General features: G+C 38.2%; 1 protein-coding gene across 2 annotated transcripts in view; it reads right to left on the bottom strand.

Moving 5' to 3' along the window:
• LOC124254147 (nuclear factor 1 X-type-like) overlaps positions 1 to 17,848 on the bottom strand; it is a 133,005-nt gene extending 115,157 nt beyond the window's left edge. The window contains exon 1 of one of the 2 annotated variants that reach the window (XM_046688025.1): positions 17,608 to 17,848. In XM_046688025.1, the coding sequence (XP_046543981.1) occupies positions 17,608 to 17,616 (9 nt within the window). In that variant the 5' untranslated portion in view covers positions 17,617 to 17,848. The remainder of the gene's footprint in view (positions 1 to 17,607) is intronic. The other variant, XM_046688024.1, reaches the window with a different exon arrangement.
• Positions 17,849 to 18,244: the final 396 nt, after the last annotated feature.

Raw genomic sequence — 18,244 nt, 5'->3', positions numbered from 1 at the left:
ATATTCCCTTAAAAATCTCTAGGCTTTTGGCCCAATAGCAAAGGGGCGATAATTCAAAATTAATTCCAAAATTTCAACGTTTGACAGCAAATATCTCAAGAACTAATTGTTCCGACACTTCCAAATTTCTTGTACAGATGCACAATCGAATACCCAACAATTTTGCCTGGACGGGTCAAGTCGCTAAAACGTACCGTTTGGCAGTTATTTTTGTTTTCAGTTTTTCTGAGTAGTTTGCTCCCAAAATGCCAGTATGGTAGATGATGTCCTGGTGATTCCAGAACACTAATTGTTTTGAACGTAGGCCCAAGAACAACTGAGATACAGCCTTTTAAAGAGGGAACTATTTCTTCTCCGGAACTACTTAAAAGGTACATGACCCCCGTGACCCCGGCTGTATTTGGAAGATCTGCTCGCCTGTCAAAACATGTGTTCTGGCTCCGTTTTGGACAATGATATCTAGCCCTTAGATACAATAGATAGAAAGTAAAGCCAAGGAGACCTCATCGTTGCCCGCAACTATATTAATACTTTTGTTTCTTTTCTGACTCTGACGTGATATTGCAGGAATGACTAATGGGATCGGGTGGTCAGGCTCGCTGACTGGGTTGACACGTCATTGTATCCCTACTGCGTAGATTGATGTTCATGCTGTTGACCCCTTGGATGTGCCTTCGATGGCCGCCATATTGAGTGCTACTTCCGGGCCAAAGTTCTCTTCAAAAACTTTCAGACTTCTTCATTGGTTTTTCAACAGCAAACTTACCAGGAAAAAGTCTTGAACAAGCTGGTTTAGATGTTGTCTGTTGTTGCTAGCCCTCAGATACAATAGATAGAAAGTAAAGCCAAGGAGACCTTGTCGTTGCCCGCAACTATATTTCCTTAATATGTTCCTTCAGGCTGTTTGACACATTGACCAAAAATAAGCATATCAGCCTCACAACCTGTTTGTATTCTTTAAAAGGACATAAACAAGGCGCTGTTATATTGGAGCCCCCAGTGAGGAAACCGTTCCATGCTCCATGTGAACTTCAGCATGATTCGTCACATTGTCTCAGTGCGCGAGGTAGCTGTACGTCATGTGATAATGTGAACTGTTTAGACATTATCATGACTGTGATTCTGCCTCAAGTGAGCTTTTGAAATCGGTGACACTGTGTCTTCAATCCTTCCACACATGTGATGTCATTTTGATCAACTTCTGTATATGTGCTGTCTGATAATTCATAACATGTAAACTTTATTTTCAACAGGAGTACTTATTTTGTATTCCTTAACTAGTTAGTTAGTCAGTTTTACTATCATACTTAAACCCTTAGTGTCCTTATCATATTGCGTCACTATACTAAGGCAGTACAAAAGGTTTACTCCCATAAGTTAGACATACCATTTGTCAGACATGCCAGTTATCAGATGAACCAATCAGGCATGACTTTGACTAAAACCCAGTCTTACCCACTGACATGATAAACCTATCCCACAGACTAATCAGATGTTTTTACATTAGCAGCAAGAGGTATATTTTAACACTAATTGTGATTTTGTTACTTTTTGTACTGAAATAGTTAGATCAGAATACTAATGTTAACTGACTTACTCAATCACCGGCCTCTCCCTGTTTGTTTTCATAATGTTCACTTTGATCAAAACCGGTGTAACAGACCAAACTTTCTGTGCAAATATTTAACATGGCTGTATTCAGACAATCATGGTTTATTGTCTACATACATGGGTGCTGCCATTTAACATGCAAAACCCCAGATGTAACATCCGGTCTACAACCAGCCAGAAGCATGCGCTCACTGGTCTAAGGGAGATAACTCCAAATCCCCTTTTCTTTGTAAAAGGAATGTACCAATTACTTTTCTTATAACATGATTGTCATTTTAATGAACAATAACTTTAACAATAGGGAGAATCTTTTCTTTTGAACAGTCCTTCAAACACTTTTTGAACAGTCCTTTAAACTCTCTCAGAGGTGGATACGACAGTCTTTTGCGCTTCTTCTGCTTCTCCTGGGTGATGTCCAGGACACACCGTTGGATGATATGAATGAGACACCTGACCTTCTCCGAGCAGAAGATATGAATGGCTATGTTGTAGAAACATGGGTTGACTATGGGGCAAGATTTCCTGTACACCTATGGAACCATCACCTGACTGTCGGCCTGTGCAACTGCAAGAGAGACTGCGTGCTGCTGACAAGACTCCTATAGTGTTCCTTGACGCTGTGGGTAAACTTGGGTAACTGCCACTATAATGACTGTGCTGCCTGTCTGAACTACATGTACTTATAATGTGATTAATTGTATAGCTTAATATACCCTTATGCATATATGGCTTAGTCTGCTCAACAAGATCACTTTTGTACTACTAAACATCCTAGCTAAATTATCTTAATTAATGTTGTGGCCTACCTTTAGAATACAGCACCACAAACTTAAAAAATATGTCATAATACCCTTTTACTTATGTAATGTGATTTTGTTCGAAAGCACGTTCTCGAAACAATGCCCTATGACGCCTGCATGGCAAAACGGTTGTCTGGCTCAGCGAGTGTGTATTAGCTCCGCTCACTGGTGCTTCATCTCTACGAGCTATGTCATTGCATAAGCCCAACGATGTTGAGAGTTTCCAGTAGTTGTATACCGGCGGATGCGCAATATTTTGCAAGCACCAGTTTGAAATATTTTTCTTTTATCACTAATACGCTCATATTTATTTGTTTTACGGGCTGCTGAGGTGTTATGTTTTGTGTATTTGTTATTTTGCAATTTTTAAATTTACATATATATTTTTGTCATTCAGTAATTTGCACCATTACATAGAAAAGTGTTTTATTAGTATTTTATTTTTCGAAGTGGTAATAATACATTACACTAGACACGTCAGTCGTGTTTGTGCCGGTTCGGTCAATACATTCTATTTATTAGGATTAATTCAAGGGATTAGGGCTAGGGCTAGGGCTAGGGCTAGGGCTAGGGCTTAGGGCTTAGGGTTTAGGGTTTAGGGTTTAGGGTTGGGGACTTAATGCAACCCATGACGCGAGGGTAGTAGGTACATGTCCGGTGGTTCGGTCAATGCATTCTATTTATTAGGATTATTTCAAGGGGTTAGGGTTTAGGGTTAGGGACCTAATCCAATATAGTAGGTACATGTCCGGTGTAATACGTGAGTACCATTTGTTGTTTCTTCCTTTTTGCATTTTAATACTTCTTTGAACGTGAAGCCAAAAACGTCGAAAGTACATTATGAAATGGGTTAATGTAGAAATTTTGGGCTAATGGAAATTGGCCTGGAATTTGCACTCAAGCCTCTTTCACACGCAACATAAACTTTGTAAAGTAATGATTCGAAGGCTAACCGATTTATATAAAAGCACGTCATTCATGCATGCACCGTGAAATCTACGTCTGACGCCTGACGTCAACAACCCTTTTCAGTTTGAGGCATATCGGCTCATTCCACGCCACACGTTAATTTGTAGATTACGGAATGGGACGAGTGTGCCAAATGGCATCGGATCCATTCGGCAATTGTCCGTAGAATAAAATCACAAGACACCAAGTCTACCCGTAGCATTCGTAATTGTCCGTGACCTATTTGACTCTTTCCGTTCATTTCCGTGACATCACAGAAACGACTCGATAAATTTGCACATTGTGCAACAGTGTGGACGTAGCTTAGTCGGTTAGCTGTCGAGCTAACAATCCAAAGGTCGCGGGTTCGCGTCCGACGGGTTCTCACAAACTGGTTGCTTGTCTTAATGACACGTGACCTACGGCAGAGATCGTCCTCACGAGAATTTGTGGTGCTGTTTTCTAAAGGTGCTCCAATGTTGTTTGTATACTGAATAAAGTCATTATCCATACATTTGGATCAGTCCATTACTTAATAAAGGTAACAGTGCAGTGTACCGGAGTGCAACAAACCATAACTTTTGTTGTTTTAATGTGTCTGACAAATAGGGCGTCTAACTTATGGGAGGACACCATACAAAATTGTGTGGAAGTACAAATTCAGAGGCATTAGAACATAAGAACAGTGATAACAGCAATAAAAACAATGACGTTAATATTCACTCAGTAACAGCTATCCCACTTGCATATAGGACTATACAGGATATGATAAACACACAATGCTGGTCTTCTGGTGACTTGAAATGTAATATGTGAGATGAGATTCAATAGATAGCCCCCCTCATATACTTAAGAAAAATAACATGGAAAATTTTGAACTCAAGAATTCTGGAATAAGCTTTCCAGATCTTTCTGTCAGAATCAAGTAAATCTAAATATGGCACACCACTAAGTCCACTCAATCTACAGGGACAATTTGTAGCTGTTGAAACACTGTTGCACAATGTATCACATGGTCCCATTTCATAACAGTATTGCTTCACTAAATCTAGAACTAAATGTACTGTTATGTTGTTATTTGTATTTCAATATTTTCAGAAAACATTGGTAGGTATTGTTGCCATATCAAACTGGCAGTTCCTAAGTAATTAATGATATGCTACATCCCAGGAATTGTTTCCATAAAAATTATATTGTGTTCTTTCTCTAAAACTGTGCAAGGTGCAATGGACGGAGGTATGTTGAGTGCCATAATCAGTTCCTCCTATGTGTGTTTGCAGGCAGTAAACAGTGAATCGGAGTTGAGTATGAAATTCGTACCTCCACTATTGAAGATTTTGATCTCGGCTAAGATCTTAAATCCAAGGCTGCTTACTATGGCGCTAAGATCAGTTTGTGCAAGTGGAGGAGGACAATTATGATTATTGTAAAGTTGATTGTAGAGGCTAAGATTGATTGTAACAAGAAGACAAAGTCATCAATATCCCCTGCAATGTCAAAATACTGTCAACTAGTTGTGGCAAATATTATCAGCATGTACACATAAATCCGGATCTGTAAGACAATATAAACATTGTTCTTCACATTGGTCTAATGAAAACATACAGATGTAACCTATTCATATACTAGCATGCTTGTATCAACAACAGACTGCCCGAGTGCTTCCACGGTTTGATGTGATATTGGAGATCTTGATACTGGAAATAGAGTGGTACTGTTGATTTATGTCTTTCAGTTCTTGAATACCCACAAAGTTGAAGGAGCATATTAAAAGGCTTTAAAGGTCTGCTCCAGAAAGGAGCAGTAACAATTTCAGTCAAACTAAAACTTTTTGCCATGGAAATGCAAACAATATGTCAGAGGTGTCATAATCACTCAGCAACATTGTCATCCATGACTGCAGTGTACTCAGGCACACAGGCTTTTCGCCTCAAATCTTGTTTTATGCTTCATATGCAGGATGGAAGGACTTGTGTTTACCTTCGGAGAGGTGAACGTTATGCAGCAAAATGTGTGCAAGAATTTGACAGATTTGGTGGTGGTAGTTTAGCCATCACCAACGCCAGAAAAGATCTTGTGCAAATTTGAGCCAATCTTACGGCACAATGATACGCTGATGAGATCCTAAGGCCACATGTTCAACCCACAACGTTTTTCAGCATGACAATGCCCATCCTAACACAGCTTGACTCACCACTGCCTTCTTGACAAACCACAATATCAACATTCTTCCATGGTCCTCAAAATCGCCAGACTTGAACCCCAATCGAACATCTTTGGGACGAGTTGGAATGATGTTTGCAACAAACTCAACCACAGACTCTACCTTAGCTTGCAGCAGCTTTGCAAGCTGAGTGGACAACTATTCCCCAGGATGTGATTCATAATCTCATCGCTTCCATGGGCAGGAGGTACCGTTATTGACGGAGAGTGACGTTAAACCTGACCTGGTGACCGTGTACTCGACTGTTGGTTGACGTGGGATGTGCTTCTTTAAGTGTACAAACTTTCAATAATTTCACACACATCTTTTTCTGAATAAAGTTAATATCAATTTGGCTAAAGAAAAATTGCTTTTGCGTTTCTTTTTTGGAAGAGTATATATTGTAGTATAATCTTGGCTTCTAATCTAATTAAGTTGGCAGTTAAAGTACTGTCGGAAATAGAAAAAAACTGTTTTTAGGCTGTTACTCTGTATCCCTAAAATTGACACAATTGCAAATAGCATTTGTCGAAATAACCCACATCGACCTAACTGGGCGTTCAGTGGGATGCATAATACGATATCCAGAAAAGCATGTTTACTCGTAAAATCGGGCAAAACTTAGAAAAAATACGAATAGCTGCTGAAAACAATAGATTAGACTATATATGACAATTAGGTCGCTCAGCCAGGTATGACGGCGGACCGTTGACTCACCTGGCATGAAATGCACGTGCTGCCTACAGGCACAAGGGGTCATCTCAAAGATATTTTGTGCTTTTTCATGTCTGTTGACTATATCTCATCTACTGATTAACATCTTACGTGTCTTTCTTTCATAAAAGTTATGTTGAGATATGTAAGAGAGTATGATACCCGAATACCATAGAAACGCATCGTAGTATATAGGTGGCATGACCACCCAAAGATCGACAGGACTGGATATTATTTGTAAATTGTTATGACGTGCCGTGTACCTACCCAGTATAATTGCCCTAAAGGATTATCTTATCTCAGCTGATATCTCTATCCCCAAGCCCGACCCCAGGTTTTGCTTTTGCGGTGACCCCTCCTATCTGTTTCTTTTTATAGTGACAGTGAGACTGCATGGTAGCTACATCCTTAATAGCTTTGGCATAAAAGTTATTATTTTTTACGTCAGCTATCGTTTATAATGAATCTACGTCTAATTTCCAATTGGGCATTTAAAAAGTGTCCTTTGTAATACAATATCGTCCCACACTAATTTGCATAAAGCCATGGTCTGTTCCAAATAAGTCTTTTTGGACTTAAAAAAACCCCGCATTGCTCATTTCTGCCCGAATTTCCCCTCAGCAAAGTCCTTTTTCTCCGTTTCATATCTCTCTACCACTAAGACTGTAGTTAGGCCGAACTTAGTTTAACAGATATTTTACACTTTCACATATAAACTACATAAATTGTAGAGATAAATGAGAAAATACAGTTTTTTTCTATTTCCGACAGTACTATAGTGCCTCACTTGATTCTCATCAATTTGTTTCTAATAAAAAAAATTGACTGAAACCATGTTATCGGCTCAGAGCTTGCATTGTCGGCGTTACTGTCAATCTATATTGTTTAAGTTGGATCAGGCAAAACTATAGGTGTGAAGTCATACATGAAAATTATTTTGTGCATGATTTAAAAAAAAATTCAAAGCTGTAATAAAAGCTGTAACCATCACGAACATTTCTCCTCATTTGGGATAATTTTGGCTTCATCAGCCTTAGTCATTACTCATTTTGACGTGTGGATTTTACAACTGGCACCTGTTTGTACTTTGAGCCTGTTGGCTGTCAAAATGAATCCTAGGTAACTTGCAGCTGGATACATTGCCATACACAAAAGACCTTTCACCTTTTGGTGAGGGGTGATCACAAGCTTCTTTTCAGCCTCAATTTTCAGGCATATTGCTAAAGCAACAGGTAGTTCGGCAAACCTTTAATTTGATCTCAAACAAATTGCAAAAGAAATAGTTTTCTATAAACATATGCAACATTACTGCCATAATGAGTGACTTGAAATTCCATGGCAATATTTCTGCCATATTTTGTGACAAGAGGTAGAGAATGAATACAAAATATTTGAACAGAAAACAAACCTGTCATTGATAAGCAGTGCCTATATTATCACAGGTATAATTTCAAACTAGTAGTACTAGTTGAAAACATTCAAAAGAATAAATTAGTAATCAACAACAACCAAAAAAATAAGTCTGTAGATGGTCAGTGACTGAAAGGAAGATCACTACACAAGGAACCCTAAGGACTAGAGGTACTTTTGCTGCCTGTTTGGACTCCAGCAAGATTTACATCATCCCGTCACTGCTGAGAGGTGACAAGTTGAGTCAAAAATAAAAATGATTAATATACTGCATTTAAAGATCTGGCATGCATAAACATACTTAGAACAAACAGTTGTGACTAAGGTGACATAATCCCCTGCCGCAAATTATCAAATCAAACCTAAAAAGTAATGACAGTGAAGTTCGTAGTTTAAGATGAAGTTAAATGTCAACAAAAACATGACCAGTCCATCTCTATTGATATCTTGCTTTGTAGCTGTTCAAACACACAAATATTTTCAAGTCTCACTTTGACCTTGACATGAATGTCATGGTGTATGAAATATGCCAATAATAGCAATAAAGAAATTGTTTATCAAAAAAAACATTCAAGAGAAGTCTTGAAAGGCTATGAAGAAAATCCAGTGAACCGTTCTTGAGATATCCTGCTGACAATGTTAACATGCTGAAATCTTCAAAGTGTCGCCGTGTCCTTGAAAATTCCATGAAGGTCACCAAAATCGACTGGGCCCTGTACCTTCTCTACATGAAGCTTGGTGTCAAATCTGAAGAAAATCCAGCGAATGGTTCTTGAGATATCTTGCTGACAATCTTAACATGCAGGTTAACGTGCTGAAATCTTCAAAGTGATGCTGTTACCTTGAAAATTAAGTGAAGGTCACCTCAATTTACTGAGCCCTGTAGGCTGCACCTACCCAAGATGAAGCTTGGTGTCAAATCAGCAGAAAATCCAGTGAACGGTTCTCGCTGACAAGGGTAAAGTGTTAAAAGTCTCCTTGTGACCTTGAAATTAAGGTCAAGGTCACCAAACCTGACTGGGACCCTTCGTATACTGAGATGAACCTAGGTACCAAGTATGAAAAGAACCTAGTCAGCGGTTCTTAAGATATTCCATTATGTACGGACGGACAGACATACAGAGCCTAATACTACATCCCCCAGCGGGTGATAATGATGTGAAAATAACAATTACTCAAGAGGGTGACAAGTATTTTATGTCAATTCAACCTCCCTCGTAGGGACAGCCACAAACAATCCAAGTTACTAATTAGAACTACCAAGTTATAAGATAACGCCATGTTCACCAAGACTTATCAAAAACTCAATTTATTTAAAATCCAAGGACTACAAGAGGGCTTATATTTTTTTTTTAAATATTGATTCCTTGTGACAGAAAAATCAGCACAGTCAAGGAGGACATGTTTGACTAAGATTCTTTCAATACAAGGGATGCAGAACAGAGTATCCTCACCTTTCAATAAATACTCATGTATGGTGAATGGTCAGTATGTCCCTGTCAAAATGACCTTCATTGCGCATGAACAGTCCAGAAAAGTCCTGAGTGTGGAAACAGTTTTAAACAATGAATACAACTGACTGATTTTGCATGTGACCTAATGAAACTTTGCTGTCAGCACATGGTAGAAAGGAAATAACTCTTCATGCTGACAAGTGCATCAAGACACCATGGCAGCAGTGTTGATACATTTGACAATACTTTTTAGTCTCTTGACAAGGTAAGTACACCATATGTTTCTGATATTTGATGTCTGAATCCACTGTTGTCATGTTTCTGTAAAAAAAGAAAAATGCCATATAAATTATGCCTTTGATGCAATTAACTGTGTGTACATTGTAAATGGCTGACTGCAGAGGTGGTACTCTGTGGCATACCAGCCATCATGAATACATCAAATTTATGCGAAACTGCTCAATATCTGTCTAACAATGTAATTTCTATGGCCTAACTCTGCAAGATTTCTGTTTGTTTAAGTGATTAGTAGCCTCATGTTAATTTTGTCCTAAACTTGGCTCGTCACGCCGAAGACCCGGGGTTCGAATCCCCACATGGGTACAATGTGTGAAGCCCATTTCTGGTGTCCCCCGCCGTGATGTTGCTGGAATATTGCTAAAAGCGGCGTAAAACCAAACTCAGTCAGTCAGTTTGTCCTAAACTAATGGTGTCTTTGTGTTATCCCGTCTAATGTGTTTTCTTTCATAAAAATGAAAGAGAAAGAATACATGTAAATAGTCACAACAAATTGTTAAATAAAACCAAATTCTGTTCCTGTTATATCAACTTATTGTATTACAGGTCTCCTCAACATGGAATCACCTTTTACATGCAAAGACACAATGAGAGATAGTGATAATTACAGACAGTGTTCACTGTAACATCAGAGCACTGATGTTTGCAACATTTTCCAAGGGGCAGATATCATGACTGGATTTAAAGCAGGAGCAAACACAGAGGGCTAAGGAACCCTGCAACAGCTGATTATCTCATCGCAGCATTCATACTGGGGTATTCATTTCTTCTAACCACAGGTGTACATATCAACTGAAAGTTATTTCTACCATTAGAAGAGGAATAAACATGGAAACACTCCTGCCCAAAATCTTTTGGAATACTGAACTGCTAATTCATAGTACTGTCGGAAATAGAAAAAAACCTGTTATTTCACATTTACATCCACAATTTATGTAGATAATATGTGAAAGTGTGAAATATCTGTTATACTAGGTTCAGCCTAATTATAGTCTCAGTGGTAGGGAGATAGAAAATGTAAAAATTGGACTTTACTCAGGAGAGATTATGAGCAATGCATTTTTTTCTAAGTCCAAATCGACTTATTTGGAACAGACCATGGCTTTATGCAAATTAGAGGGCGATGATATTGCATTACAAAGGACACTTTTTAAATACCCATTTTGAAATTAGACGTAGCTCCATTATAAACGATAGCTAACGGAAAAAAATAATATATTTAATACTGAAACTATTAAGGATGTTGCTACCATGGAGTCTCACTATCACTATAAAGAGAAACAGGCAGGAGGGGTCGTCTCAAAAGCAAAACAAGGACGGGTGTCGGAGACGGTGGTTTGGGGTCGGGCTGGGGTATAGAGATATCACTTTTTCAGCTAAGATAAGATGATCCTTCAGGGGAATTAAATTGGGGAAGTAAACAGCATGCCATACCAATTTACAAATGATATCTAGTCCTGTCGATATTCGGGTGGTCATGCCACCTATATATTTTGAGACATTTAATACGATGACTGATTATACTTTTTTTACGGGTATCATACTCTTTTACATATCTGAACATAAACTTAATGAAAGAAATACACGTAAAATGTTAATCATTAGATGAGATATAGTCAACACACAACAAAAGGCATCAAATATCTTTGAGATGACCCCTTGTGCCTGTAGGCAGCACGTGCATTTCATGCCAGGTGAGTCGACGGTCCGTCGTCATACCTGGCCGATTGACCTTATTGCCATCTATAGTCTGATCTATTGTTTTCAGCAGCTATTCGTATTTTTTCTAAGTTTTGCCCGATTTTACGAGTAAACATGCTTTTCTGGATATCCTATTACGCATCCCACTGAACGCCCAGTTAGGCCGATGTGGGTTATTTCAACATATGCTGAAAACAATAGATCAGACTATAGATGGCAATTAGGTCGATCGGCCAGGTATGACGATTTTACCAAAAAAACATTTTTGGATATCCTATTACGCATCCCACTGAACGCCCAGTTAGGCCGATGTGTGTTATTTCAACATATGCTGAAAACAATAGATCAGACTATAGATGGCAGGTTTTGCTTTTGAGGCGACCCCTCCTATCTGTTTCTTTTTATAGTGACAGTGAGACTGCATGGTAGCTACATCCTTAATAGCTTTGGCATAAAAGTTATTATTTTTTATCGTTTATAATGAATCTACGTCTAATTTCCAATTGGGCATTTAAAAAGTGTCCTTTGTAATACAATATCGTCCCACACAAATTTGCATAAAGCCATGGTCTGTTCCAAATACGTCTTTTTGGACTTGAAAAAACCCCGCATTGCTCATTTCTGCCCTAATTTCCCCTCAGCAAAGTCCTTTTTCTGCGTTTCCTATCTCTCTACCACTGAGACTGTAGTTAGGCCGAACTTAGTTTAACAGATATTTTACACTTTCACATATCAACTACAGAAATTGTAGAGATAAATGAGAAAATACAGTTTTTGTCTATTTCCGACAGTACTAGAGTGACAGGTGATCTAAAAGGCTGTTGTGCTAAGACTCACCCACTCACTCACTTTTCAGTAGATTAGGCCCTCTGAAGGTAAATAAGCTGAAGGTTCCATAATGTATGTAATTCTATAAACACCTACCAAACAGAAATGCCAAGCTGTATGGAGAATGTTGTTGATAATATTTATGAAAATCTTATGTGTTAAAAAGATAATGTGGTACTTGCAGATGCAATGTGGACTTAAGCCATATATGGCATTGAAAAGTAGAATCTGGTGGTACTGAATGAAAAAATATGCATCATGGTATTGGCAGTAATTCTCTCCTGCAACACATACCATGGCCCCTTTTATCCAGATTTTCATACCTCTGTAAGATGTATCAAGAGTTTGTCATGAAGTAGTCAACTCTACAGTCATTTTTTATAAGTGGGACCATACTCAAAAGACCATGCTCACATGCGATGTACAGGTGGAATATATGGACCTGAAGTTATATTCACAGAGGATATAATCTCAAATTAAAGAAACAGTTTGAATGACTTTGCAAGAAGATGGAAGAAAAGGGAATCAAGGTGTTCAATTAACTTCAATGTTATGGAGATGCTGACTTGCTGAAACACCATGATTGGAGCATGAAATACATCTAGCAAAGACTTGTCTACCCTCTGTTTGGAGCAGAACAGGATGAGATACAACATTTCATATACCTGGAATTGATAACTTCATTGAGAAAACTTTAAAATGATCCTCATTTCAAGCACGAAGCTGAAGTGCTATCCAGAAAGCCTTCAAAGGAGGAAATTGTGGCTGATGAAAAAGCAGTTGTTAGTCTCTATTCTAAAAATCCAGGGGAAAGCTTGGATCTATTCTTATGCAGAAAAAAATTCAGCAAAGTTACGACTTATAACTCATTTGTGCACAAACATGTCTCACTGGAACATCAATCAACAGTAGCCAAACATCATAGTCAGCATATTTACTCAAAAGTTCAGCAGTGGATCGCCCTGGATGGGCATTTTGTTCCACGTCATAGGGGATGGATTACTTATGAAGCTTATGACAGTTTAGTCTATCGGTACTAACTTGAACCAAACTACTGAAGATCAATGAATGTGACTACCACAGATTGGGACAGCTGACAATCTCAAAGCAAGAAACAGTCAGGCACGTAGCAAGCCATTTTTTTCGTGTAAGCCGGATAGGTTGCAAAGCTTTATATTTAGATAGTATTGATGGCTTGCCCAACCTTTTTAGCAACAATCATGTGTAAGCCTGGGCTTTTTTTTATAATGGTAGCTACGCCCCTGACAGTTTGCAGTGATCAGTTGTATGTGGAGACTGTTGTGTCATCAGCTCTTTTAACAGAGCTTTTCTTGACCTTCAAGCTGACCTAAGGGGAAACACAGGCAAGATAAATGAAAGTAAACAGGGTTGTAGAAATCACGATGAAGTTATTTCAGAGATGACATAATAATTTGCGCACAAAGTGATGTATTATCAAATCAGATAAATATCGGACAGTTTCTTATAATGGCGGTTAAAACACATGAAAAGGGTAGGTAAAGGGAAACCTAGATTTGAAAATGTTCCTGAAGCGAAGTGTTTCTTAACTTTCAATGTCATGTAGTGCATGTTCCTGATATTAACACAACTATTAAACCTAGTTTACATGCGCTAGTTTGCCCCAGGGGTATTTCACCCTATCATGGTATGGGATACATACTTTTCGCGTTTACATGTATGGGTGTTCTTTTTAGTATTCCATGAACATAGCCAACTATAAATGTCAAAGAGAAATATGATGTAGACAAAGATTTACTAAAACACTTTCATGTGGCTTAACTTCCTCCTTCCTTAGAGATGGCAGAAAAAGAGTGAAAGACAGAAGCAGAAATTGGTGGGATCCTTCTTCGACGTTTAGACAAGTGGAAAGAAAAATGAATACATTCCTACAAAGCAGCTCCAGTGTTTGACAAGCACTAACATTTCTTTGTTGTTCAACATCGCACTGCGCAATATTCCAGCTATATGGCAATAGCCTGAAAATAATCAAGTATGAACCAGACAATCTAATGATCAACATCATGAGCATAGATCTACGTGATTAGCATACAATTATGTGTGTCAACCTAGTCAGCGAGTCACCTGATTCTGTTAGCTGCCTCTTAAATGATAAGCATGGGCTGCTGAAGACCCATTCTAACCCTGATGTTCATGGGCAAATCCAAAACAACACAGGATTGTGTTGCAGTTACCACATACTACTTAGTACTATTGTATCATTGGAAATTTGTTTGGCATGCACAAACAGTTTACTTGATAATGACTGAGGTCTGTGCTCAGAACTATTTCCCACAATTGTCATAATTCAAGGTGTTGACCTAAGACATTAGAGTAGTGAAGAAGGTTACAAGTCCAGATGGAACTTTCCAAGCTGACTTTGGGCAGTTGACATGATCATGCTGAAAAGGAATGCACGAATGTATTCTATTCTATTATGATGCAAGCCTTGTGTGAGGACAGATACCAGATTACAGATGTGTGCGTTGGGTGGCCAGGTCGAATACAGGATGCGAGAGTATGCTTCAACACAAGCCTCAATTTCAAAGCTGGAAACATCTTTCCAAAGTCGCCTGATTGGAACATTCAAGTTGGTTTTGTGGGTAGATCTTTTGAAATGCCTGTTGTATTCATTCATACTTTAATCTATTCTTAACAAAAATTCAAAGGAAACTATTCCAACAGACACGATGAACATACCCATTGCTGAACAAGAATTCAATGATCCATAAAAATACATCTCCGATATCCATTTACCTTTTGATATCATTCTCTCATCACAAAAATAAAAATAAATTTTAAACAAATAAACAAACACATACTGACAGTCATACACTCATTTAGTTTTGTCTTTTTCGTTGAAGCAAGGTTGCTCATTCTGCCATCATTGGGAATATAATCTTCATCGCCCAATGTACATCCCATTGCAGCCGTTACCTGTGCTTGATTATTGAGAGTGGACATGGAGAGTGGACACCGATTCTTGAGAAGACTGAGGAACATAGAGCTGACTGAAAAGGGTTGTTAACAACACTAGCTGGATCTGGATCTGGAGTCTTGAACAGAGGTCGACCCTGCATTATGAGCTGCAAACATCTACAACAGATGATCTCTGTGTCTTTTCTGTCTCTCTCCTTTAATGAGTTTCCTAAATTCATGGTCTTCCTTTTCAAGTTCATTGTCAGCATCAATGGTGTGAGCAGTGATCGAAATAACTTTCAAACTCAACCAGACAGTCAGGCAGGTGACCAATAAATGTTGCCTGCTAGTCTTTACAGTTGCCTGCCCGCACTTTTGACTCATAAACAAGTTTCATTGTTTCAAATGAGTATTAATTCAGCATATTAAATACTCAGTCATATCCCCCATCTGTGACATTTGAAAAGAGCCTGTTAAACTTGTAATTCCACCAATCGGTTTACATCATCAACATTCAAAATGATGTATTTTCTGAAAATTATTAATAGCGAAGTTAACCATTTACATCATATGTATTTCATTGTAATATCCAGTTTTAAGGTATGATCTACCTTTCATATGTTCTGTTCAATTTTATCATCAAAATACCACAAAATACATGTTTCTAAAAACTCTAACCCATTCAACACCACAGGCCGGAAACCTGACATGTCACAAGTCCCTGTGTCTCAAGAGTCTTCATATGTTCTTTGCACTTGCACTATGTTTTCTCTAGAGCTGTGACAATATATCTTTGTATCGATAATCGTGATACCTTTTCTGACAATAAATATATCGACACTTTTTTCGTATCGTGATATTGTATTGTTGACCTAAAAATTGTGAATTTTCACTAGAAATTGACGGTTATATCAAAATTTACACTGTTACTTGTTATGATAATAACCAAAGAAAGCATATCGTGATATGCATCGTATCGAATCATATCGTTCCAAGATATCGTGATACGTATCGTATCATGAAATTTCTGTACCGTCACACCTCTAGTTTTCTCCATGCCCTTTTTGTGAGGTTTCCAGCATAGTTTGTTGTGAATAACAGTATCAGACTTCCTTGGACTGTTATGTGTCTGTATTTGTAATTATGACCAGACACTTAGAACACAAACTGGTTTCATCATCCGATCAAGCATTTCCCCAAATAATATTTCCCTGTTAGGGTGGCATATCATGACAATAAAGCAATGTTGTTTGTTTCATCACTTCTATAATTATATTTCTGAGAAAAAGCTTCTTTATGTTGAATTTTCCTCTGTACAAAAATCACATACATTGGGAGATTACCTCTTGGGAATAATGTACCCTAAAAGTTACGTAATTTGCTCCACCTATTGAGTTCGGATATTTTACCCCCTGCAATATGTTTAAAACACCTGTTCATTTCACAAAATTTACCCCTTTGGATACATATTGTCCCCAGGGGTAAACTTGTGCATGTAAACCAGGTTTAGAGTTCATTCTTTTGCAATTAGTTAGAGGTTGGCATATTTTCAGTCACAGATTGACTGGACGAAGAGCATGTCATTGTAGAGAAAGCCTTTGTTAGGAAAAGATGATAGATACTCATTATAATATGGTGCTGAGGGATGTAACTGATGCGGTTAATGCACACCTTTGCGGCACTTTATTTCCGAGTAATTAATTGACATTGATATTCATGAATGGCTTTGATGGCAATTATATGGTTTCTTCATATTTTAACAACACAAATGAATGTCACAGTAATCTTTGCTGCTGCTGGCTTTATTTACCATTTCTCAAATATGCACCATGTCTCATGCCACAGTATTACATGCATTCTAAACAAATAACACCTACAGATACTTGTAATAACAGAGTGCACATTCAATATGCAGAAATGTAACCTAGTCCAACAACTCTGGTACTGTCTATTTTCACAATGCACAGGTATGTCATTTGCTGCTTGTGATTTTATCCCCTGCAATCCTGACATCAGCCCTGTTATACTTGCCATGCTAGTGTACATTTTAGTCTTGGCTATGTTATACATATGAAAGACACCCCAGTGAGGTACATTTGCGTGTCAACAGTCAACTACTCCAATACCCTAAGATTAACTAAATCGTTCGATACATATGTTCACTGGTAAATGTAATTGAAAAAAAAAGATAACTTCCTAATCACATGATTCGAGAGAAAGGCCTGTTAATTAAAGTAGCTTATCTTTTCAAACCCAAAAAGACAAATTTGAGAAGGACAGAAGGAAATTCCATTGAATGTTGGTGCATTTATAAATATATTTGAAGAAGGTTATTGCTGCTGTTGTCGCTCGAATAATGCTTGTCACGCAACACTTAGTATCTGATACTGATTTGTCAAAACAAGTTTCTACGACAAATAACGCATAACCTGAGATGAGTACGTAGAAGGATAAATTTCAAATACTTTGACAGATCAATCGTGGAGCACGTCAAGACATGACTCTCAACACGTCAGCCATTTTGGAAAATAGTTCTTGAGTAAGAAGTGTCTGCACCTATTCATACAGTGATTCACGTCAACTTCGAATCAATCCAACAATATCTACATCACGGGTTAACAAGGAATTGATCATTATTTGTGTGTACATACCACAACAGTAGTCTGATGAGCAAAAAACATTCCGCGATTTATGTTAACCTTACCATGGTCATCCTTCGAGACCTAGTCGCATGGATCTTGTCTTAGAACTGCTGGATTCATCGCAGTCGATTCAGCCAGCACTATCCATAGTTTGAGAAGGAGTCATGGTCACGCATCACTCAGTACGCACGTAAAAGCTCAAGAATAGCCGAAAGAAGAAATGTTGTAATCCTATTTCTTGAAAGAGGTTCCCATTTTGATTATGACGTAGTGTGTTATGAACACGAACCTTTTGTTGTTGTAGATTTCCTTATTTGGAGGCTGGGTATCAATCTCACTGACTGGACCAATGACACGCTTTCTTTTCTCATACTGGGCGTGTACATGGGTTGCGAGTGCGAGGTGTGCGGAGATAAAGTCACTGTTTGTCAACAATATTTACGGATTATTTGCATATATCAGCCTTTTCATTTCTTAAAGAGAGGCAGGATATGGTACCACGCGCATCTCCGCAATGTTTAATGTAATATGAAATACTTGTTGCAAGAATCGACTGCACAAAATATGGGGATTTAACCACGCCCACTCATGTAATTCGACAGTTCAAACTTTAGGCGACGTCAACATGTGTCGACTTGATGCACATGCACAAAACCACGCACACACATGCATGGTTCGCCTAATTAAAACTACCTCTAA

The sequence above is a fragment of the Haliotis rubra genome, unplaced genomic scaffold (assembly GCF_003918875.1).
Source record: "Haliotis rubra isolate DU_JTF1 unplaced genomic scaffold, ASM391887v1 Scf566, whole genome shotgun sequence".
NCBI lineage: Eukaryota > Metazoa > Mollusca > Gastropoda > Lepetellida > Haliotidae > Haliotis > Haliotis rubra.
The sequence above is the reverse complement of the archived record's forward strand: the minus strand, read 5'-3'. Positions and strand labels throughout refer to the sequence as shown.